The sequence below is a fragment of the Aphelocoma coerulescens genome, chromosome 29 (assembly GCF_041296385.1).
Source record: "Aphelocoma coerulescens isolate FSJ_1873_10779 chromosome 29, UR_Acoe_1.0, whole genome shotgun sequence".
NCBI lineage: Eukaryota > Metazoa > Chordata > Aves > Passeriformes > Corvidae > Aphelocoma > Aphelocoma coerulescens.
The window spans coordinates 2,244,377-2,266,231 of NC_091042.1; the positions used below are offsets into that span (position 1 = coordinate 2,244,377).

Consider the following 21,855-nt stretch of genomic DNA (forward strand, 5'->3'; position numbering starts at 1 on the left):
AGAGCGGGGGTACGGCGGGACGGACGGGAACCCGGTCTCGGTCCGGGGCTCAGAGCGGGGGTACGGCGGGACGGACGGGAACCCGGTCTCGGTCCCGGTCTCGGTCCCGGCCCCGGGACGCGGCTGAGGCGGGGCGGGGGCGTGGCCAGTCCGCTCCGGTGGGCGGAGTCACGGCGGGCCCCGCCCACGCAGGGCCGAGCGCCACGCGGCCGGGCCCTGGCAACGGCGGGGGCCTTCAGTGCCCGTCTCGGGCTGCCTCCGGCGCTGCCTGCTCACGGTTCGGCCCCGCCGCGGGCCGAGGAGCCGCCCCTGCTGGTCTGACCGGTCCGACCGGCTACGCCACCCGGCGCGGCTCGGCCGCCGCCCGCTCCGAGCGGCCGTGGCCCGCGGCGGGGCGGGCCGGGGGCGCGCCGGGACCGGCGGCGCCTCGGGCAGTCCCGGGGCAGCCGGTCGGTGTGGGGGGCGGTGGGAGCGGGACGGGAGAGCGGCCGGTACGGGGGGCGCAGGGCGGGGGGCTCGGCCCGGCCCGGAGCTCGGGATGGGGGGCGCGGGACGAGGGGGCTCCCAGGGAGGCGCTGGGCTCGGCCCTGGAGGCGAAGGGCTCCGTAGGGGGCTGTGAGGGGATCCCGGAGGGGAGGGGGCTCTGTAGGGGCGCCTGAGCTCTGCTCTATAGGGGAGGGGGCTCTATAGGTGCTCCGGGCTCTGGTCTACAGAGGAGGAGGTTCTGTAGTTCTGGACTCTGCTCTATAATGAAGGAATCTCTATAGGGGCTCTGGGCTCTGCCCTATAGGGGAGGGGTCCCTGTGGTGTCCAGGGGCACTAACGGGACTCAGCAAGGGATGAAGCCCTAAGGAGAACCGGGCTCTGCAAGGGAACGGGGCTCCCGGGGGGCCGGACGGGCCGGCCAGGGATGGGACGAGGTGCGGGGCCAGCGGAGCCAGCGGCGCTGGAGCTGCCCCTGCCCGCAGGTGACAGCGGAGCCCTGAGGATGCGGGGCGGGATCCCGGGAATCTGCGGAGCCCTGAGGATGAGGGGCCGGATCCCGGCACTGCTCGGCCTGGCCCTGGCCTTGGCATCGCTGCTGCCCACGGCCGGAGCCCGCCGGAGCCAGGACCTGCACTGCGGAGGTGCGGGGGGACACGGGGGGACACGGGGGGAAAGGGGGGAAAAGGGAGGACAGGGAACAGAACGGGGGGGACAGTGGGAACGGGATAGGACTGGGTGAGATGGGGAGACAGGGCTGGACAGGGACAGAGGGACACAGAAGGGGCAGGACAAGACAGGACGGGGCAGAGGGTGACAGGCGGCACAGGTCAGGGTGGTGGCACAGGCCAGGGTGGTGGCACAGGTCAGGGTGGTGGCACACGGCGGGGGGGGTGTCCAGTGGGACCTGCTCACCCTGCTCAGGGACAGGCTGAGGGTCACCAGGCCGTGGGGACGTCTCCTTGCACACCCACCACCCCAGTCTGCCCCAGTCACACCAGTCTGGCTCTGGGCAGCCACAGGAGTGTCTGTGCCAGCTTCCCCATGACCCTGTGTCCCTCACGTCACCGTGCCCGCCATGTCACCGTGTGTCCCACAGCCTGCCGGGCGCTGGTGGACGAACTGGAGTGGGAGATCGCCCAGGTGGATCCCAGGAAAACCATCCAGATGGGCTCGTTCCGGATCAACCCCGACGGCAGCCAGTCGGTGGTGGAGGTGAGGCCTCTCCCGCTGTCCCCGCTGCCTGTCCCGCTCCGGGGGGACCCCGCTGACCCCTCCCCGGGGCCGCAGGTGCCTTATGCACGGTCAGAGGCGCACCTGACGGAGCTGCTGGAGCGGGTGTGCGAGAAAATGAAGGAATACGGGGAGAAGGTGGATCCGACCACGCACCGCAAGAGCTACGTCCGGGTCATCTCCCACGACGGGACCAAGATGGATCTTTCCGGCGTCAAATTCGACGGAGATGTGACTTCCAGCCTGAAATTCGCGGTGCGTGGGGGGACAGGGGAGCTCCTGGGAGGGTGTGGGTGGGTGAGGGGCTCCAAGGGTGTCACCGGTGTCACCGGTGCCGTTGCAGTGCGAGAGCATCGCCGAGGAATACGAGGACGAGCTCATCGAGTTTCTCTCCCACGAGGCTGAAAACGTCAAGGACCGGCTCTGCAGCAAGAGGACGGGTGAGCCGGGGGGCTCGGGGGGCTCTGCTGCTCATCCCAGGCTTGTGGCTGCTCCATCGGTGCTGGAATGGGAGGAGATGAGATTCCAGCCCAGAGCTGGGGCTGTCCCTGGGTCTCTCCGGCTGTTCCGGGGGTTTCTCCTGCTCTGTTGGTGCTGGGATGGGAGGAGATGCTGGCCCAGAGCTGGAGCTGTTCCTGGGAGTTTTTCCTGCTGTTCTGGGGGGTCTCTCCTGCTCCATCAGTGCTGGGATGGGAGGAGATGCTGGCCCAGAGCTGGAGCTGTGCCTGGGGTCTCTCCTGCTCCAGAGGCTGAAGCTGCTCCGTCAGTGCTGGGATGGGAGGAGGCGCTGGCCCGGAGCAGAGGCTGTCCCTGGGGATCTTTGCTGCTGTCCCTGGGGATCTTTGCTGCTGTCCCAGGGGGTCTCTCCAGCTGTTTGGGGGTCTTTGCTGCTCCCTTGGTGCTGGGATGGGAGGAGATACTGACCCCGAGCAGGGGCTGTCCCTGGGGATCTTTCCTGCAGTTCCAGGGAGTTGTTCCGGCTGTTCCAGGGGCTGTATCTGCTCTCTTCATGCTGGGATGGGAGGAGATACCAGCTCAGAGCTGGAGCTGTTCCTCAGGGTCTCTCCTGCTCTTCCAGGGGTCGTGGCTGCTCCATCAGTGCTGGGATGGGATTTGCTGCCAGCCCAGAGCAGGGGCTGTTCCTGGGGGTCTCTCCTGCTGTTCCTGGGGGTCTCTCCTGCTGTTCCTGGGGGTCGTGGCTGCTCCGTTGGTGCTGGGATAGAATTTCCTGCCAGCCCAGAGCAGGGAGGAGCTGCAAGCTCTTCCCAAAATCCCGGCTCCCCGTCACAGCCCAGTGCCCAGACTTTTTTTGGATGCTGGGGCCGAGCCAGGGCAGCTGCTGTGCTGACTCTGTGGCCTCTCCTGGCACATCCAATGGCCCTGTCCCTGTTCTGGGGCTATTTGCAGCTCACAAACACCCAGGTCAGGGCACGAGGTGACCTTTGGGCCACTCCAGTCCTGGACGGGGCCCTGCACAGGGCCAGGGCAGGCCCCTTTGTACCTGGCACAGCCATCAGGGAAACGCTCCTTCCCAGGGGATCCTGAGGGTCTCCACAGCTGCTCCTGGGGCTCCTCCTGCATCTGGCAGTGCAGGGGCCAGAGCAGGGACAGGCCAGGCTGTGGCTGTGCCCAAAGAGCCGCGTTTGTCATTAACCACAGGACAAAGCCGGGGAAGCGCCGCCGGCCCCGGCTCAGGTCCCAGCGGGGAGCGGTCCTGGCGCCAGGGCAGGAGGGGACAGGGCACCACGGGGCTCTGACGTGTCCTGAGGGTCCCACGGGGCTCCACCACGGAGGGTCCCACGGGGCTGCCGTGTCCTGGGGGTCTGGGGCACCCTGAGGGTCCCACATGGGTCTGGGGCATCCTGAGGGTCCCACAGGGCTCCACCACGGAGGGTCCCACAGGGCTGCCATGTCCTGGAGGTCTTGTGGGGGTCTGGGGCACCCTGAGGGTCCCACATGGGTCTGGGGCATCCTGAGGGTCCCACGGGGCTCCACCACGGAGGGTCCCATGGGGCTGCCGTGTCCTGGGGGTCTGGGGCACCCTGAGGGTCCCACATGGGTCTGGGGCATCCTGAGGGTCCCACGGGGCTGCCGTGTCCTGGGGGTCTGGGGCACCCTGAGGGTCCCACATGGGTCTGGGGCATCCTGAGGGTCCCACAGGGCTCCACCACGGAGGGTCCCACAGGGCTGCCATGTCCTGGGGGTCTTGTGAGGGTCTGGGGCACCCTGAGGGTCCCACAGAGGTCTGGTGTGTCCTGGAGGTCCCACATGGGTCTGGGGCATCCTGAGGGTCCCACAGGGCTCCACCACGGAGGGTCCCACAGGGCTGCCATGTCCTGGAGGTCTTGTGGGGGTCTGGGGCACCCTGAGGGTCCCACACGGGTCTGGGGTGTCCTGAGGGTCCCACAGGGGTCTGGGGCACCCTGAGGGTCCCACAGGGCTCCACCACGAAGGGTCCCACAGGGGTCTGGTGTGTCCTGGAGGTCCCACAGGGGTCTGGGGCACCCTGAGGGTCCCACGGGGCTCCACCATGGAGGGTCCCATGGGGCTGCCGTGTCCTGGGGGTCTGGGGCACCCTGAGGGTCCCACACGGTTCTGGGGTGTCCTGAGGGTCCCACAGGGGTCTGGTGTGTCCTGGAGGTCCCACAGGGGTCTGGGGCACGCTGAGGGTCCCACAGGGCTTCACCACGGAGGGTCCCACAGGGGTCTGGTGTGTCCTGGAGGTCCCACAGGGGTCTGGGGCACCCTGAGGGTCCCACACGGGTCTGGGGCATCCTGAGGGTCCCACAGGGCTCCACCACGGAGAGTCCCATGGAGCTGCCATTACCTGGGGGTCCCACGGGGCTCTGACATATCCTGAGGGTCCCACAGGGGTCTGACACATCCTGGTGGTCCCACAGGGGTCTGGGGCGTCCCGAGGGTCCCACGGGGCTCCACCACGGAGGGTCCCACAGCGCTGTCATATCCTGGGAGTCCCAATGGGCTCCAGCATATCCCGAGAATTCCATGGGGCTCCACCCCATCCTGAGGGTCCCCCAGGGCTCGGGCACCCGCTGAGGGTCCCCGTTTGTCCCCGCAGACCTGTGTGACCACGCGCTGCACATCCCGCACGACGAGCTGTGACCGCCTCCGGAGCAGGGACCGGGACAGCGCCGGGATCCACCGGGATGTCCCCGGGACGGACAGACAGACAGACAGACAGACAGACCTGCTGCGAGCTCCGCGGCTCCGGAGCCGCTGCCCCGGCCCGTGCGCAGCTCCCGTCCTATTTATTCCCTGTGCGGGGGCACCGGGACGGCCACGGGGCCGGGGCCACGTCCTCGCTCCTGCCGGGACATTTCAGGGACATTCCTGCCCCGCTGCCGGGGGACACGGGGGTGGGGGGGGGGACACACCGGGGCTCGGTCCCCCCTCCAGGGCGGGGGGTTTGGGGACCCCCTCTCCCTGCTGCAGGCAATAAAGGGGCCGCGGGCCCGCCCGAGGGACGCTCTGGTCCGGTGTGCGTGTGGGGTGGGGACAGCGGTGTCCCCACGTGTCCCCCGTGGCTCAGGCTCCCTCGAGGGCTCAGCTGTGGGGCAGGGACCCGGGTGAGCCCGTGGCTCTGTGGCACCCTGCGGCACCCCAGGTCACCCAGCCCTGCCCCTGCCGGGGGCACCATGGGGGTCCGGCCCCTCGGTTGCGGCCGGTCACCCCGTGTTGTCCCATGTCACACCACCCCCCGCGATGGCGGGGCACAATGGGGGGGGGTCTCGGCTGCTGCTGGTCACCTCATGTCACCCCCTTCGTGGAGGGTGTGGCCCTCAGCTGTCACCCTGTGTCACCCACCACGGAGAGGGCTCTGGGGGGGTTCTGGCCTTGCTGCTGTGGCCGGTCACCCTGTGTCACCCTGTGTCACCCCGTGTCACCCGATGTCACCCGATGTCACCCGATGTCACCTGGCCAGCCTGCAGGAGCAGCCTTTGGGTGCTGCCCCTCTGCCGGCGCCCATCGCCCCGCGTCACCCGTTGCACCGGGGCCAGTGGGACAATGCCCTGGGGTCAGCGGGGCCGCTTACACGCCACCCCCTGACGTCACCACGGAGCCAGGGTCACGCCACAGCCTATCACCTTAAGCCACTGCGGCCACGTGCAGGATGACGTCATGGGCTCCGATGACCTCATACCGCACGGCCGCGCGCCTGGTGACGTCACGGGGTTGCCCCCCTCCCCCGCCGAGCCCCACCGAGACACCGACGCGGCCGCGGGGGCCACCCAGGGCCATGACGTCACGCGCTGCGGCCGGTGATGTCACGAGACGGGGCGGGCGCCCCTCACCCCACCCCTGGCCCCGATCAGGCGAATGCGGCGGCCACCTATAGCTCGCGCCCCTCGCCGCTTTATTAGCGTGGCCCCGCCCCACGGCGCGCCGCTTGGCCAATAGCGAACGGCTCTGCCCTGAGGGGGCGGGGTTATGCTAATGAACAGCGCCGCGCTCCGCCACGCCCTCGTGGTGAGGACCCCCGGCCGCCGCCGCTCCGGCCCCGCTCCCGCCCCGGTCCCGGTCCCGCTCCCGGTCCCGGCCCCGCTCTGTCCCGGCCTGTCCCGTCCCGGTGCCGCCATGACGCTCCTCGCCGCCGGCAGCCGGGCGGCCGCGCGCCTCCGCGGGCCCAAGGTGAGCGCGCCCGGCCCGGCCTCGCCGCGCCTTAAAGGGGCGACGCCGCGGGGGGAAGGGAGGGTGGGGGGGTCCGGTTCTTAAAGGGGCGACGCGGGGGGCGCTGCCTTAAAGGGGCCGCGCGTTGGCGGCGGAGGAAGGGGGGATGGGACCGGGGGGACCGGCATCGGGGACCGGGGCGGCAGCACGTGGCGGGAGCCGGCGCCGGGCTCTCCCGCTACGGCCTTGTCAGAGCCGCAGGCAGCGGCAGCGGCTCGGGGGGCTCCGGGCCCGGTCCGCGCTCGGGGGGCTCCGCCGCTGCCTCAGCCCCGTGTGGGGGCCCCCGCCCTGGGGCAGCCCCCGCTGGGGGCTCCGGTCCCGCCGCCCCCCCGTCCCCGTTGTGCGGCTGAGCTGCAGCGCCGGGATTGGGGGGTCCCGGGCGCCCCCCGGGGAGCCCCGTGCCGGCCCCGGGAGCCCCGGCCCGGCTGTACCGGCAGTGGGAGGGTGGAGGCGGGGTTCCCCCACGCCGCCGCCGCCGCCGCCCTTCCTCAGCGTCCCGGTGCCGTAGAGGACAACGGGGTCATAGCGAGGGGGACCCCCGTGCGGGCCGAACACCGGTACCGGGCCGAACGGGCCCCGGTCCCCCCGATCTGTTTGTCTTGGCCGCGGCCCCGGCGTTTCGTAACGGGCGTTGCAGTGTCTTTATCGACCGGGCGATATTTTGGGATATTTATGATGCCCCACTTGGCCCTGCTCACCGGCCCCACACCGGCTTGAGCTGTGATCCCGACCCTCCTCCTCCTCCCCTCGGCCCGACCGCGCACCCTCGAGCCGGGGAGCCCCCGCACCCCCGAGCCCAACGGGAGCCCCCGGAGGGTCACGGTGCGCCCCGGCACCCCCCGCCCCGAGCCGGTGCCCGGTGTCACCGCCAACACGTGTGACCTTGAGCCGGTGGCACCTCGGTGACAGCCGGGACGAGCCGTGGCGACCCCCAAAACGGGGTGACACTGGGGGTGACACTGGGGGTGACACGGGGGTGGGGGGTGACGGGGCCCCCCGCGGCGGCGGCAGCGGCCGCCTTGACCTTGGGCTTCCCGCTGCCGCCTCCATTGTTCCGCCGGCATTTTCCCTTCCCGGAGCCGCCTGTTGCGGGGGGGACACGGCCCCGCCACCCGCCACGGCCACGCCCGAGGTGCCGGGGACCCCCCCAGGCCGGGCCGGGGGCTCGCGGGGGGCCGGGGGGACACCGGGGGGGATTCTCCGCAGCGCGGCTCCCCCCGCGTCCTCCCGGCAGCCAGCGGAAAAACCGAGTCATGTTCCGGCTCTGCCGCAGGCGCTGCCGCAGCTCCCGGCCCCGGGGAAGCTCCGGGTGTCCCTGCGGGTGGCAGCCCCCGGCACGGTGTCCCCCGGTGTCCCCCAGCCCCCGTTGCCCAGCGCGGTGTCCCCGTCGTGCCCGTGCGCTGCCAGCGCCGGGGTGTTCCCGGGGTGTCCCCGGCCGGCCGGAGTCCCCGCGGTTCCCGGTTCCCACGCGTGGGCGAGGAACAAAGTTCGGATTCCCCGGCGCAGGAAAACCGCGGCCGTGGCTGGCCGGGCTCGGCTCCAGGAAGGAGAACGCGGCCTCGCTCCCCGTGCCAGCTCCGGGTCCCGGCTGATCCCGGCTCTGATCCGCACCCGCGTGGGCGAGGGAAGCGGCTCCGGCCGCTGCCGGACACGGCGTCCTTGGGAACCGGGGTCTCGCTGGGGTCGTGGGGCAGCTCCAGCCACGGGGCTGGGGGGGCTCGTGGGGCTGCACCCCCCAAAAAGAGGCAGCTCTGCCCTGGTGACAGAGCGTCTCTGTGTTCGCTGTCCCGCAGAATGCACCGTGCGTCCTCTTCGCTGCTCGCCACGCCAGCACCACCACGGTAAGGGGGGCCCTCTCCTGTGACCCCTGTCCTGTCACCTGTGACCTCTCTCCTGTCACCCCTTCCCTGTGGCCTCCTCTCCTGTCATCACTCTCCAAGGGGAGGCCCCTCTCCTGGCACCCCCTCCCCTTTCCCGTCTCCACCTCTCTTCTCACCCCCTGTCCTGTCACCCCCTGTCCTGTCACCCCCTCTCCTGCACCCTCTCCCCTGTCCTGTCACCCCTTCCCTGTGGCCCCCTCTCTTGTCACCCCTCTCCAAGGGGAGCCCCCTGTTCTATTGCTCCTTCTCCTGTCACCCCCTTTCCCATCCCCCTCTCCAAGGGGAATTCCCTCTCCTCTTTCCCCCTCCCTTGTCACTCCCCTCTCCTGTCCCACCTCTTCTGTCACCCCTCTCCAAGGGAACCCCCCTTTCCTGTCACCCTCTCTTGTCCCCCCCTCCCCAGTGCTCAGCCCCCATCTCACATCCCCCTCCCCTCTCCCCTGTCCCCAGAACCTCAAAGACGTCCTGGCCACCATGATCCCCAAGGAGCAGGCCAAGATCAAGAGCTTCCGGCAGCAGCACGGCAGCACGGCCATCGGGCAGATCACAGTGGACATGGTGAGTGTGCGGCCACCGCGGCCGCGCCGGGGCCACCAGCCCCCGCCACCGCCCCTCACCGCGGCCTGCCGGCCCCTTCCAGGTGTACGGCGGCATGAGGGGCATGAAAGGGCTGATCTACGAGACCTCTGTGCTGGATCCTGATGAGGTAGGACCCTATCCCACCCCATCCCACCTCATCCCACCCCGTCCCACCCCATCCCACCCAGCCCCGCTGACGCTCCCGGCTCCGCAGGGCATCCGCTTCCGTGGGTACAGCATTCCCGAGTGCCAGAAGAAGCTGCCCAAAGCCGCCGGGGGAGAGGAGCCGCTGCCTGAGGGGCTCTTCTGGCTGCTGGTGACCGGAGAAATCCCAACCCAGGAGCAGGTAGCGCCGGGACGGGGGCTGGGAACAGCGGAGCGGGCTCTGACAGCCCCCGGCCCCGCAGCTCAGCCCCGGCGCGTCCCGTAGGTGACCTGGCTGTCCCGGGAGTGGGCCAAGCGTGCGGCCCTGCCCTCGCACGTGGTGACCATGCTGGACAACTTCCCCACCAACCTGCACCCCATGTCCCAGCTGAGCGCCGCCGTCACCGCCCTCAACAGCGAGAGCAAGTTCGCCCGCGCCTACGCCGAGGGCATCCACCGCGCCAAGTACTGGGAGGTACGGGGGAGCCGGCGCCCCGACGCTGACTTTTGGGGGTGGATTTGGGTGCGGGGGCGGGGGGGGGGGTCGGGGGTGCACGGTCTCACCCCGCTGGTCGCAGTTTGTGTACGAGGACGCCATGGACCTGATCGCCAAGCTGCCGTGCGTGGCCGCCAAGATCTACCGCAACCTGTACCGCGAGGGCAGCGGCATCGGGGCCATCGACCCCAACCTCGACTGGTCCCACAACTTCACCAACATGCTGGGCTACACCGACCCCCAGTTCATCGAGCTGATGCGGCTCTACCTCACCATCCACAGGTAGGGAGCTGCGAGCCGCACCTGGAGCAGGTGGGGACGAAGAGCGGGCGGGGGTTTGGCTCCGTTCCCAACCCCCGGGGCCAGGGACGTGCCAGGGCTGCTCCGGGAGTGTCACCGGGAACAGGCGGGGCTGGGAACATGGGAACATCGTATCCCCACCCCCAAAACGCCGTGGAAGGCGTTTGGTGGGGCTGGGGGAGTCTTCATGGTCCCCCCCTCGCCCCGGCAGTGACCACGAGGGAGGGAACGTGAGTGCCCACACGAGCCACCTCGTGGGCAGCGCCTTGTCGGACCCGTACCTCGCCTTCGCCGCCGCCATGAACGGCCTGGCCGGGCCCCTGCACGGCCTCGCCAACCAGGTGGGTCCTGTGTGTCCCTCTCCCTGTCAGTCTGTCCGTGTCTCTCTGCCTGTCACGCTGTCTGTGTCCCTCTGCTTGTCAGTCTGTCCATGTTTCCATCCCTGTCACACTGTCCGTGTCCCTCTCCCTGTCAGTCTGTCCATGTCCCCGTCCCTCTCCCTGTCACGCTGTCCGTGTCCCTGTCAGTCTGTCCGTGTCCCCATCCCTCTCCCTGTCACGCTGTCCATGTCCCTCTCCCTGTCAGTCTGTCCATGCCCCCGTCCCTCTCCCTGTCAGTCTGTCCCTTCTGTTCACGTGTCCTTCTCCTGTCACTCTCCCTGTCCACGTCCCTCTTTCTGTCTGTCTGCTCCCACCTGCTGTCTGTCCGTCTCCCTGTCCTGTCTGCCCCTTCTCCTGTCCATGTGTCCCTCTTCCTGTCTGTCTGTCCTTCTTGCTGTCCCATGTCTCTCTCATTGTCCATCTGTCCCTCCTGTTCATGTATCCCTCCGTCTGTCCCTCTCCCCTTCCACGCGTCCCTCTCCCCTTCCACGCGTCCCTCTCCCCTTCCACGCGTCCCTCTCCCCTTCCACGTGTCCCTCTGTCCCTCTCTGCACTCCCGTGGCCTCACTCGGGCCGTTCCTGCAGGAGGTGCTGCTCTGGCTCACTGACCTGCAGAAGGAGCTGGGCCAGGACGTGTCGGACGAGAAGCTGCGGGATTTCATCTGGAACACGCTCAACTCGGGCAGGGTGAGCCCGGGGCCGGGGTCCGGGGCTGTTCCAGGGGTCCGGGGCTGTTCCAGGGGTCAGGGCTGGGGGGTCAGGGGCTGTTCCAGGGGTCAGGGCCATGCTGGGGGTCAGGGCTGAGGTTCAGGGGCTGTTCCAGGGGTCCGGGGCTGTTCCAGGGGTCAGGGCCATGCTGGGGGTCAGGGCTGAGGTTCAGGGGCTGTTCCAGGGGTCCGGGGCTGTTCCAGGGGTCAGGGCCATGCTGGGGGTCAGGGCTGGGGTTCAGGGGCTGTTCCAGGGGTTTGGGGCTGTTCCAGGGTTCAAGGCCATGCTGGGGGTCAGGGATGGGGTTCAGGGGCTGTTCCAGGGTTCAAGGCCGTGCTGGGGGTCAGGGCCAGGGGGTCAGGGGCTGTTCCAGGGGTTCGGGGCTGTTTCAGGGGTCAGGGCTGGGGGCTCAGGGCTGTTCCAGGGGTCAGGGGCTGGGTTCAGGGGCTGTTCCAGGGTTCAAGGCTGTGCTGGGGGTCAGGGGCTGTTCCATGGGTCAGGGCCGGGGGTCAGGGCCGTGCTGGGGGTCAGGGCCAGGGGTTCGGGGCTGTTCCAGGGGTCAGGGCCGTGCTGGGGGTCAGGGCTGGGGTTCAGGGGCTGTGCTGGGGGTCAGGGGCTGTTCCAGGGGTTTGGGGCTGTTCCAGGGTTCAAGGCCATGCTGGAGGTCAGGGATGGGGTTCAGGGGCTGTGCTGGGGGTCAGGGGCTGTTCCAGGGATCCAGGGCTGGGGTCAGGGGCTGTTCCAGGGGTCAGGGGCTGTTCCAGGGGTCCAGGGCTGGGGGTCAGGGGCTGTGCTGGGGGTCAGGGGCTGTTCCAGGGGTCCAGGGCTGGGGTCAGGGGCTGTGCTGGGGGTCAGGGGCTGTTCCAGGGGTCCAAGGCTGGGGGTCAGGGGCTGTGCTGGGGGTCAGGGGCTGTTCCAGGGGTCCAGGGCTGGGGTCAGGGGCTGTTCCAGGGGTCAGGGGCTGTTCCAGGGGTCCAGGGCTGGGGGTCAGGGGCTGTGCTGGGGGTCAGGGGCTGTTCCAGGGGTCCAGGGCTGGGGTCAGGGGCTGTTCCAGGGGTCAGGGGCTGTTCCAGGGGTTCGGGGCTGTTCCAGGGGTCAGGGGCTGGGTTCAGGGGCTGTTCCAGGGTTCAAGGCCGTGCTGGGGGTCAGGGGCTGTTCCATGGGTCAGGGCCGGGGGTCAGGGCCGTGCTGGGGGTCAGGGCCAGGGGTTCGGGGCTGTTCCAGGGGTCAGGGCCGTGCTGAGGGTCAGGGGCTGTTCCAGGGGTCAGGGCCATGCTGGGGGTCAGGGCTGGGGTTCAGGGGCTGTGCTGGGGGTCAGGGGCTGTTCCAGGGGTCCAGGGCTGGGGTCAGGGGCTGTTCCAGGGGTCAGGGGCTGTTCCAGGGGTCCAGGGCTGGGGTCAGGGGCTGTTCCAGGGGTCAGGGGCTGTTCCAGGGGTCCAGGGCTGGGGGTCAGGGGCTGTGCTGGGGGTCAGGGGCTGTTCCAGGGGTCCAGGGCTGGGGTCAGGGGCTGTTCCAGGGGTCAGGGGCTGTTCCAGGGGTTAGGGGCTGTTCCAGGGGTCCAGGGCTGGGGCTCAGGGGCTGTTCCAGGGCTCAGGGGCTGTTCCAGGGGTCCAGGGCCGTGCTGGGGGTCAGGGCTGGGGTTCAGGGGCCGTGCTGGGGGTCAGGCCCAGGCTCTGACCCCCATGCCTGCAGGTGGTGCCGGGGTACGGGCACGCGGTGCTGCGGAAGACGGACCCGCGCTACACCTGCCAGCGGGAGTTCGCCCTCAAGCACCTGCCCAAGGATCCCCTGTTCAAGCTCGTGGCGCAGCTCTACAAGATTGTCCCCAACGTGCTGCTGGAGCAGGGCAAGGCCAAGAACCCCTGGCCCAACGTGGACGCCCACAGCGGGGTCCTGCTGCAGGTGAGCCCCGGCTCCTCTGTCCCTTTCCCTGGCTGTGTCCCCCTCTCTGTCCTGTCTGTCCCTTTCCCCGTTAGTCCGTCCTTCTCGCTGTCCGTGGATCCCTTTCCATGTCCACGTGTTCCTCTCCCTGTCGTGTCTGTCCCTCCTCCTGTCCATGTGTCCTTCTTCCTGTCTGTCCTGTGTTCTGTCTGTCCCTCTCCCTGTCCTGTCTGTCCCTCCACTTGTCCATGTGTCCTTCTCCCTGTCTGTCCCTCTCTCTGTCTCTGTCCCTCTCTCTGTCTCTGTCCCTCTCCCTGTCCTGTCTGTCCCTCCTCCTGTCCATGTGTCCTTCGTCCTGTCTGTCCCTCCTCCTGTCCATGTGTCCCTCTCTCTGTCCCTCTCCCTGTCCTGTCTGTCCCTCCACTTGTCCATGTGTCCTTCTCCCTGTCTGTCCCTCTCTCTGTCTCTGTCCCTCTCTCTGTCTCTGTCCCTCTCCCTGTCCTGTCTGTCCCTCCTCTTGTCCATGTGTCCTTCTCCCTGTCTGCCCTGTGCTCTGTCTGTCCCTCTTCCTGTCCTGTCTGTCCCTCCTCTTGTCCATGTGTCCTTCTCCCTGTCTGCCCTGTGCTCTGTCTGTTCCTCTCCCTGTCCTGTCTGTCCCTCCTTCTGTCCATGTGTCCCTCTCCGTGTCTCTGTCCCTCTCCCTGTCCTGTCTGTCCCTCCTCTTGTCCATGTGTCCTTCTCCCTGTCTGCCCTGTGCTCTGTCTGTCCCTCTTCCTGTCCTGTCTGTCCCTCCTCTTGTCCATGTGTCCTTCTCCCTGTCTGCCCTGTGCTCTGTCTGTTCCTCTCCCTGTCCTGTCTGTCCCTCCTTCTGTCCATGTGTCCCTCTCCCTGTCTCTGTCCCTCTCCCTGTCCTGTCTGTCCCTCTCTCTGCTCCCCTTCCTGTGTGTGCGTCCCTCTCTCCATCCATCTGCCCCTCTCCCTGTCTGTCCCTTGCCTTGTCCGTCTGTCTCTCTCCCTGTCTGTCCCTCTCCCTGCCTGTCTGTCCCTCTCCCTGTCCCATCCATCCCTCTCCCTGCCTGCATGTCCCTCTCCCCATCCATCTGTCCCTCACCCTGTTGCTCTTTCCCTCTCGCTGTCCATTTGTCCTTCTCCCTCTCCGTGTCCCGTCTGTCCCTGTGGCCTGGGGGGGGGCTCTGGGCTGCCCCCTGCCCGCGCTGACCCCGCTGTCCCCGCAGTACTACGGGATGAAGGAGATGAATTACTACACGGTGCTCTTCGGGGTGTCGCGGGCCCTGGGCGTGCTGTCGCAGCTCATCTGGAGCCGGGCGCTGGGATTCCCCCTGGAGAGGCCCAAATCCATGAGCACCAAGGGCCTCATGCAGCTCGTGGGCTACAAATCCGGGTAAAGAAGGGACGGGGACAGGGCTCCCCAGGGAACGCCGCGCTGCCGGGCCCGGCCCGGACGCCCTCGGCACTGAACCCCCCCCGGGACCCCCCCCCCCCGGCTGCTCCCCCTCCGCCCGCCTTGGGGAGGGGCACAGGCAGCCGTGGGGTCCCCCCCCTGCCCCACCCCCAGAGCCCCCACCCTGGTGGGGTGGGGGGGCTCCCGTGCCCCCTCCCCACCCCAGCAGCTCTCACTGCGCACACTGGGAGCCCCCCCCCGGCTCCCCACACCGGGAGCCCCTCGGTTCCCTCACTGCTGGGCTGGGGGAGGGGTAAAGGGGTCCCATCGGGGCTGTGGGGGGCACAGACCCCCCCCCCCCCTGCCCCGCTGCAGCCCCCCCGAGAGGGGTTCAGTCCAGCCCCGTGTCCGGCCCCCCCGCAGGGACTCGATACACTCCTCCCCGGCCGCGCCCCCGTGTTTGTGTGACCCCCCCCTTCCCCCCTGCCTGAAGCCCCCGAGAGCCAGAGCTGGGACCCCCCCCGGGCCCCCGCGCCGGCTCCTCGCGGCTCTCGGGCACTTCTGTACAAACAACAACAAAAATGCAAAATAAATGTTTTTATTAACAAACCCCCGGGCTCTCCCCTCCCTCCCCGGGCAGGGGATGGGACCCCCACCCCACCCGGGGGTCCCGCTGGGGCCTTTTGGCCCCTCGGTGGTGGCAGCAGAACCGGCCTGGTTTGGGTCTTGGGGGGGGGGGGGGGGGGGGATCCCGGCATGCAGCCCCTTCCCCAAATCCCCCCTCCCACGGCTCAATGAGGACCAGGAGGCTGCTGACCCTTGGAAAATGCTCTTTATTGGCCTGTAAAAGCCCTTCCTTGGGCAGCACGGCCAGGGTGGGCTCGGAAGGGGGGGGGCTCAGGGAGCCCCTCACCCTCCCGGGGCGGGGCGGGGGGGGGGGGGGGGCTTCGTGGCCACGGCGGGGGGGAAGCCGAGGCCTCCCCGTGCCCCCCGCCACAGGTGAGGAACCGCGAGTGGGGCCGGGGGGGGCAGCTGGGGGTGGGGTCGGGACCGAGGTGGTCCCTGCGGAGGGTGCTGGGGGTGGGGGGCGGCGGGGGGGGGGGTGGCAGCGGGAGCCGCCCCCTCCCCACCCTGTGCGTGTGGCTTGTGCAAAGTGTGCGACCTCGGGGGGCTCTGGGGGGGCTCCTCCCTGCGCTGGCTCCTTCCCTTTTGTTCCTGGAAGAGCTGGGGAGGAAATGGGGGGGGGGGGGTCCCGGCAGCTCCGGGTGGGATTCCCCCTCGCCCCCACCCCACAACAAAACCCCCTCCCCGTCCTCCCCCCTCTCCCGGAGCACGGCGGGGGCCCAGGCACCGGAGCTGCCCCCACCCGGGGCCCTCCGGCCTGGCCGAGGAGGTAAAAAAACCAAAACCAACCAAAAAGAAGGGTTAAAACAACAACAAAAAAAAAAAGAACAAAAGGAAAAAAACAAAAAAACAAAAAAACCCAAGAACTAAAACAAAACTTAAACCCCCAAATCAGCTACAAAACCAGGGAGTCCAACGCTGGGACGCAGCTCCTGGGACCGGGGGCTCACGGCAGCCCCGGGGGACGTTGAGGCAACGGCAGCGGAGACGCACTCGAATATAAATATTTTGGGGGGTGGGCTCGGGGCGGGCCCGGCACAGTCCGGGGGTGCCCGGCCCGGCCGCCCTCACGTCTGGTGGACCTCGTGGAACATGAGCTCCCGGGGGATGCGGGTCTCAGGCCCGAAGTTCTTGGCCGCGCGGCGCTCGAAGGCGGCCACCATCTGCTTGACCACCTCGTCGAAGAACATGGTGGCCAGCTGGGAGTGCAGCAGGGAGCGGAACTCGAAGGAGATCTGGGCAGGAGGAGGAGGAGGAGGAGGAGGAGAGCAGGTGAGGCCCGGCAGGTGAGCCCTGCCCTCCCCGGGGGGCTCGGGGCGGGGTCGTACCGAGAAATCCACGGTGCTGGTGCGGGGGTAGCCGGGGATGCCGGGGCTGAAGCGCCAGTTGGTCTCCAGGTGGTTGAAGAGGCGCCCGTCGGTGCAGACGGCCTGGAGGCAGGGGGAGGCAGCGGTCAGGGGGCCTGGGAGCCACCGGGAGCCACTGGGAGCCACTGGGAGCCACCGGGAGCCACCGGGAGCCACTGGGAGCCACCAGGAGCCACCGGGAGCCACCAGGAGCCACCGGGAGCAAGGAATCCTTGAGGTTGGAAAACCCTCCTGGAGCATCAAGTCCAGCCTGGGACCGACCTGCCACGTCCAGCCCTTCCTTGGACACCTCCAGGGATGGGCACTCCAATCCCTCCTGGGCTGTTCCAAAGCCTGACCACCCTTCCCATGAGGGAATTCCTGCTGCTGTCCATCCTGACCCTCTCCTGGAGGAATCTGGGGCCATTTCTCATCCTGGTGTTCCCTGGGAGCAGAGCCCGACCCCACCCGGCTGCGCTCTCCTGTCAGGGAGTTGTGGGGTGAAAAGGTCCCTCCTGAGCCTCCTTCGCTCCGGGCTGAGCCCCTTTCCCAGCTCCCTCAGGAGTTCTCCAGACCCTTCTCCTGCTGCCCCAGCCCTGTCCCAGTGTCCAGCCTGAGGTCCCTGCTCACCTTGACGAGGTGTGGCCGTACCAGGGTGACGATGGACGTGTAACGCTCCAGCACGGGCGGGAACCCCACCTCCAGCTGCGCCTTGACGTGGCCCGAGCGCCGCGACACCACCACGGACTTCTTGCACCAGGGCACGAAGTTCTTGTAGTCCTCCACGTTGGCCACCACGTCGTACATCTCCTGCATGGAGTACCTGGGGCAGGGACGGGGCTGGGTCACGGCTGGGGCCGGGGTTGGGGCCGGGGTTGGGGCTGGGGTTAGGTTCAAGGATTGGGGCTGGGGTTGGGGTCGAAGCCAAGGTTGGGGTTGGTGGTTGGGGCTGGGGTTGGGACCAAGGTTAGGGCCAAGGTTGGGGCTGGGATTGGGGCTGGGGCCAAGGCCAAGGTTGGAGCTGGGATTGGGGCTGGGGTTGGGGTCAGCATTGGGATTGGGGCCAAGGTTGGGGCTGGGGTTGGAGCTGGGGTTGGGGCTGCGTTTGGGGCCAAGGCCAAGGTTGGAGCTGGGATTGGGGCTGGGGTTGGGGTCAGCATTGGGATTGGGGCCAAGGTTGGGGTCAGGGTTGGGGCTGTGGTTGGGGCTGGGTTTAAGGTCAGGGCTGGAGCTGGGATTGGGGCTGGGGTTGGGGTCAGGGTTGGGGTCAAAGCCAAGGTTGGGGCCAGGGTTGGAGCTGGGGTTGGGGTCAGGGTTGGGGCTGGGCCAGGGTTGGAGCTGGGGTTGGGGTCAGGGTTGGGGTTGGGCCAGGGTTGGGGTCAGGGTTGGGCTTGGGCCAGGGTTGGAGCTGGGTTTGGGGTTGGGGCTGGGTTTAAGGTCAGGGCTGGAGCTGAGATTGGGGCTGGGGTTGGGTTTAAGATCAGGGTTGGAGCCGGGATTGGGGCTGGGGTTGGGGCCAAGACTGGGATTGGGGCTGGAACTGGGATTGGGGTTGGAGCTGAGGTTGGGGCTGGGTTTAAGGTCAGGAGCTGGGGTCAGGATTGGGGTCAGGAGCTGGGGTTGGGGTCAAGGCCAAGGTTGGGGCGAGGGTTGGAGCTGGGATTGGGGTCAGGGCTGGGGTTAAGGTCAGTGTTGGGGTTGGGGTCATGGTTGGAACTGGGGTTGGGGTCAGGGCTGGAGCTGGGATTGGGGCTGGGGTTGGGGTCAAGGCCAAGGTTGGGGCCAGGGTTGGATCTGGGGTTGGGGTTGGGGCTGGAACAGGGATATGGGCTGGGGTTGGTATTGGGGTTGGGTTTGAGGCCAGGGTTGAGGCTGGGATTGGGGTCAAGGCCGAGGTTGGGGCCAGGGTTGGTGCTGGGGTTGGGGCTGGGGTTGGGGCCAAGGCTGGGATTGGAGCTGGGGTTGGAGCTGGGTTTAAGGTCAGAGCTGGAGCTGGGGTTGGGGCTGGGGTTGGGGTCAGGGTTGGGGTCAAGGCCAAGGTTGGGGCCAGGGTTGGAGCTGGGGCTGGGGTCAGGGTTGGGGTTGGGCCAGGGTTGGAGCTGGGTTTCAGGTTGGGGCTGGGTTTAAGGTCTGGGCTGGGTTTAAGGTCTGGGCTGGAGCTGAGATTGGGGCTGGGGTTGGGTTTAAGATCAGGGTTGGAGCTGGGATTGGGGCTGGGGTTGGGGCCAAGGCTGGGATTGGGGCTGGAACTGGGATTGGGGTCGGGGTTGGAGCTGAGGTTGGGGTTGGGTTTAAGATCAGGGTTGGAGCCGGGATTGGGGCTGGGGTTGGGGCCAAGGCTGGGATTGGGGCTGGAACTGGGTTTGGGGTTGGGGTTGGAGCTGAGGTTGGGGCTGGGTTTAAGGTCAGGACTGGAGCCGGGATTGGGGCCAGGGTTGGGGTTAAGGCCAAGGTTGGGGCTGGGATTGGAGCTGGGGTTGGGATCAGGGTTGGGGTTGGGGCTGGAACTGGGGTTAAAATCAGGGTTGGAGCTGGGATTGGGGCTGGGGTTGGGGCCAAGGCTGGGGTTGGAGCTGGGATCAGGGTTGGGGTCAAGGCCAAGGTTAGAGCTGGGATTGGGGGTGAGGTTGGGGCCAAGGCTGGGGTCGGGGTCGGGGTTGGGGCTGGAACTGGGGTCTGGGCTGGGGTTGGTATTGGGGTTGGAGCTGGGATCGGGGTTGGGGTTGGAGTCAAGGCCAAGGTTGGAGCTGGGATTGGGGGTGGGGTTGGGGTCAGGCTTGGGGTTAAGGTCAGTGTTGGGATTGGGGTTGGGATTGGGGCCGGGGTTGGGGTCAGGGTTGGGGTTAAGGTCAGTGTTGGGATTGGGGCCAGGGTTGGGGTTGGGGCTGGGGTTGGGGTCAGGGTTGGGGTTAAGGTCAGGGTTGGGGTCAGGGTTGGGGTTAAGATCAGTGTTGGGAGTGGGGTTGGGGTTGGGGCCGGGGTTGGGGTCAGGGTTGGGGTTAAGGTCAGTGTTGGGATTGGGGCCGGGGTTGGGGTTGGGGCCGGGGTTGGGGTCAGGGTTGGGGTTAAGGTCAGGGTTGGGGTCAGGGTTGGGGTTAAGGTCAGTGTTGGGGTTGGGGCCGGGGTTGGGGTCGGGGTTGGGGTCAGGGTTGGGGTTAAGATCAGTGTTGGGATTGGGGTTGGGATTGGGGCCGGGGTTGGGGTCAGGGTTGGGGTCAGGGTTGGGGTTAAGGTCAGTGTTGGGGTTGGGGTCCCAGCAGCACCCACCCGATGATGCGGCGCTCTGAGTACTCCTTGCGCTTGTTGGTGAGGTTCAGGAAACTGCGGCTGGGCTGGGCTCGGGGCTCCCAGGCCGCAGCGAGCCGGAGGCCACACAGGGCCGTGTGCCTGGGGGGGACACGGGTGGCACTGGGTGGCACCGGGTGGCACCGGCGGAGCCGCGACGTGCGCGGCAGCCCCGGGAGCGCCGCGGGGCCGGGGGCCCTTCCGCAGCTTCCCAGATCCCTGCGGAGCCTCCCGGGCCCCTCCAGACCATCCCAGCCCCGTTCCTACCTGGCCTGGGTCCCTTCCCCATCAACCCAGGTCCCTTCCAGTCCTTCCCAGGTCCTTTCTGCGCTGGCCCACGTCCCTTCCTGACCAGCCCAGGCTCTCTCCGGGCTGGCCCAGGCCCTTTCCAGACAGATCTGGGTTCCTCCAGACCGGCCCAGGACCCTTCCAGACCAATCCAGGTCCCTTCCCGACCGGCCCAGGCTCTCTCCAGGCTGGCCCAGGCCCCTTCTTGACCTGTCCAGGACTTTTTCAGACCTTCCCAGATCCCTTCTTGACCTGTCCAGTCCCTTTCCAGACCTGGCTCCCTTCCTGACCCCTCCAGCTCCCTCCAGAACTGCCCAGACCCCTTCCCAACCGGCCCAGGCCCTTTCCTGACAGGCCTGCCTTCCTTCCTGCCCACTCCAGGTCCCTTCCTGACCAGCCCAGGCCCCTTCCCGAATTGCCAGGTCCCTTCCAGACCTTCCCAAGCCCCTTCCAGACAGCCCTGAGTCCCTTTCTGACCACTCCAGGTCCCTTCCAGACCTTCCCAAGCCCCTTCCAGACAGCCCTGAGTCCCTTTCTGACCACTCCAGGTCCCTTCCAGACCTTCCCAAGCCCCTTCCAGACAGCCCTGAGTCCCTTTCTGACCACTCCAGGTCCCTTCCAGACCTTCCCAGGGCTGGGAATCTCCCCTGGGGGGGCTGGGCCGGTGCCCAGGGCCAAGTGCGGCTCCCAGGGCTGCTGTTGGCAGCAAGAGGAGGAGGAGGAGGAGGAGGAAGGCCGGGAAACTCGACCTTGGGGACACCTAATCCAGGCGGGGACAACTGCCCGCTGCCCGCTGGGGCCCCCCCCGGTTCTGCTGCTCCTCCCCCGTGTCCCGCTCCGGCCCCGTTCCACCCCTCCGGTGTCGCTCCAGGGGGGGACAACGGGGGGGAGAGGGGGGACATCTCCCCTTTCCCACGGGAACCGGGGGGGTCAGTCCCGGTCCTGTGCCCCCGGCCCCGAGCAGCGGTCAGTGCCGCGGGGACACGGCCGGCGGGCCCCGGGACCGGCGCTGGCCCCGGGACCGGCGCTCGCCCCGGGCACGGTGACACCGGCGCTCGACCCCCGGCGGGGCTCGGGGCCCTCGCGGGCGGCACCGGCCCGCTCCCGGTGTCCCCACGCGGGGTTTTGCCCCAAGGTCAGACCCCCCGCCCACCGAGCGTTCCCGCACCCCGGGGCCTTTCACGGGAACCGGGGCAGCGGCACCGCCGGGACCGGAACGCCGCGGCCCCGTTCCGGGCTCCCCAAGGTGCCCCCGGACTCCCCACCCCGAGGGGCACGGGAGGGCGGGTAGGCCCGGAGGAGCCCCCGCAGCACGATCGCCTCCCGGGGCCCGCCCCGGTGCCCCCGGGGCCGGTGTGACCTCCGGGCCCCGCCCGCCCGGGGGCCGCCGCTGCTCACCTGCCGGGAGGGGCCGCCGCGGCCCGCAGGCGCTGCCGCGCCCCGAGCTGGAGGGCGCCGCGGAGCCGCCGGGCCGCCATGACCGGGCCGGGACCGGGGCCGGGCCGGAACCGGGACCGGGCCGGGACGCGGCGCCGCCGCCGCCGTGACCTTTCACCCCGTGACGTCACCGCGTCGCCATAGCGCCGGGAACGTCACGGGGCGGGGCGAGGCAACGCCCCCCTTGCGAGGAACGCCGGGAGTTGTAGTCGGTGTGCGCGGGGCGTGATGGGAAATGTAGTCCGGGCCGAGGCTGCGGCTGCCGCTGCACCGGGATCCAACCGGGACCAACCGGGACCCAACCGGGGCTGCCCCGCCCCGGGAGGCGCTCGGCCCCGCCTCCCAAGTGTGCCCCCGGTCGGTCGGTCCGGAGAGGGACGGGGAGCCGCCGGTGCCGTGTCCCGGTAACGGCCCCGCTCCGAACTGAGCAGAGGAGCCGAGAGACCGGGAATTCAGCACGGCTGCGGGAACTGTGTGGCCCAGTGCCGCCCAGTGCCGCCCCAGTACAGCCCAACACGCCCCAGGGGCTCCCAGTGTCTCCCAGTACAGCCCAGTGCAGCCTGGCAGAGTCCAGCACATCCCAGTACAGCCCAGCACAGCCTCGGGCCTCCCAGTGCCTCCCAGTCCAGCCCAGCATTACCCAGTACCACCCAGTTCAGCCCAGCACAGCCCGGTCCGGTTCAGCCCAGCACATCCCAGC

At 68.7% G+C, this 21,855-nt stretch overlaps 3 protein-coding genes across 5 annotated transcripts; 2 read left to right on the plus strand and 1 right to left on the minus strand.

Annotated features, from left to right (window-relative positions):
- The first annotated feature begins 416 nt into the window (after positions 1 to 416).
- On the plus strand, positions 417 to 5,201 carry CNPY2 (canopy FGF signaling regulator 2). 3 transcript variants are annotated; one of them, XM_068997739.1, is made up of 6 exons: positions 417 to 491; positions 969 to 1,127; positions 1,583 to 1,698; positions 1,774 to 1,971; positions 2,060 to 2,156; positions 4,796 to 5,201. In XM_068997739.1, exons 2-6 carry the CDS (start codon positions 989 to 991, stop codon positions 4,837 to 4,839), a joined length of 594 nt encoding a protein of 197 aa, XP_068853840.1. In that variant the 5' UTR covers positions 417 to 491; positions 969 to 988; the 3' UTR covers positions 4,840 to 5,201. The 3 variants fall into 3 exon arrangements, with proteins under 3 accessions (XP_068853840.1, XP_068853841.1, XP_068853839.1); XM_068997740.1 differs by having other exon boundaries at positions 428 to 449; XM_068997738.1 differs by lacking the exon at positions 417 to 491 and having other exon boundaries at positions 694 to 1,127.
- A 989-nt stretch (positions 5,202 to 6,190) lies between these two features.
- On the plus strand, positions 6,191 to 14,292 carry CS (citrate synthase). Its single transcript, XM_068997683.1, has 11 exons — positions 6,191 to 6,366; positions 8,199 to 8,246; positions 8,736 to 8,843; positions 8,926 to 8,991; positions 9,079 to 9,210; positions 9,295 to 9,483; positions 9,587 to 9,786; positions 10,016 to 10,145; positions 10,770 to 10,871; positions 12,585 to 12,794; positions 14,009 to 14,292. The coding sequence occupies exons 1-11, from the start codon at positions 6,313 to 6,315 to the stop codon at positions 14,177 to 14,179; spliced, it is 1,410 nt and encodes a 469-aa protein (XP_068853784.1). The 5' UTR covers positions 6,191 to 6,312; the 3' UTR covers positions 14,180 to 14,292.
- Positions 14,293 to 15,274: 982 nt separating this feature from the next.
- Positions 15,275 to 21,272, minus strand: COQ10A (coenzyme Q10A). Its single transcript, XM_068997687.1, has 5 exons — positions 21,117 to 21,272; positions 19,413 to 19,532; positions 16,776 to 16,968; positions 16,128 to 16,229; positions 15,275 to 16,034 (listed from the first exon to the last, which is right to left on the minus strand). The coding sequence occupies exons 1-5, from the start codon at positions 21,194 to 21,196 to the stop codon at positions 15,867 to 15,869; spliced, it is 663 nt and encodes a 220-aa protein (XP_068853788.1). The 5' UTR covers positions 21,197 to 21,272; the 3' UTR covers positions 15,275 to 15,866.
- Between the last annotated feature and the right edge of the window lie 583 nt (positions 21,273 to 21,855).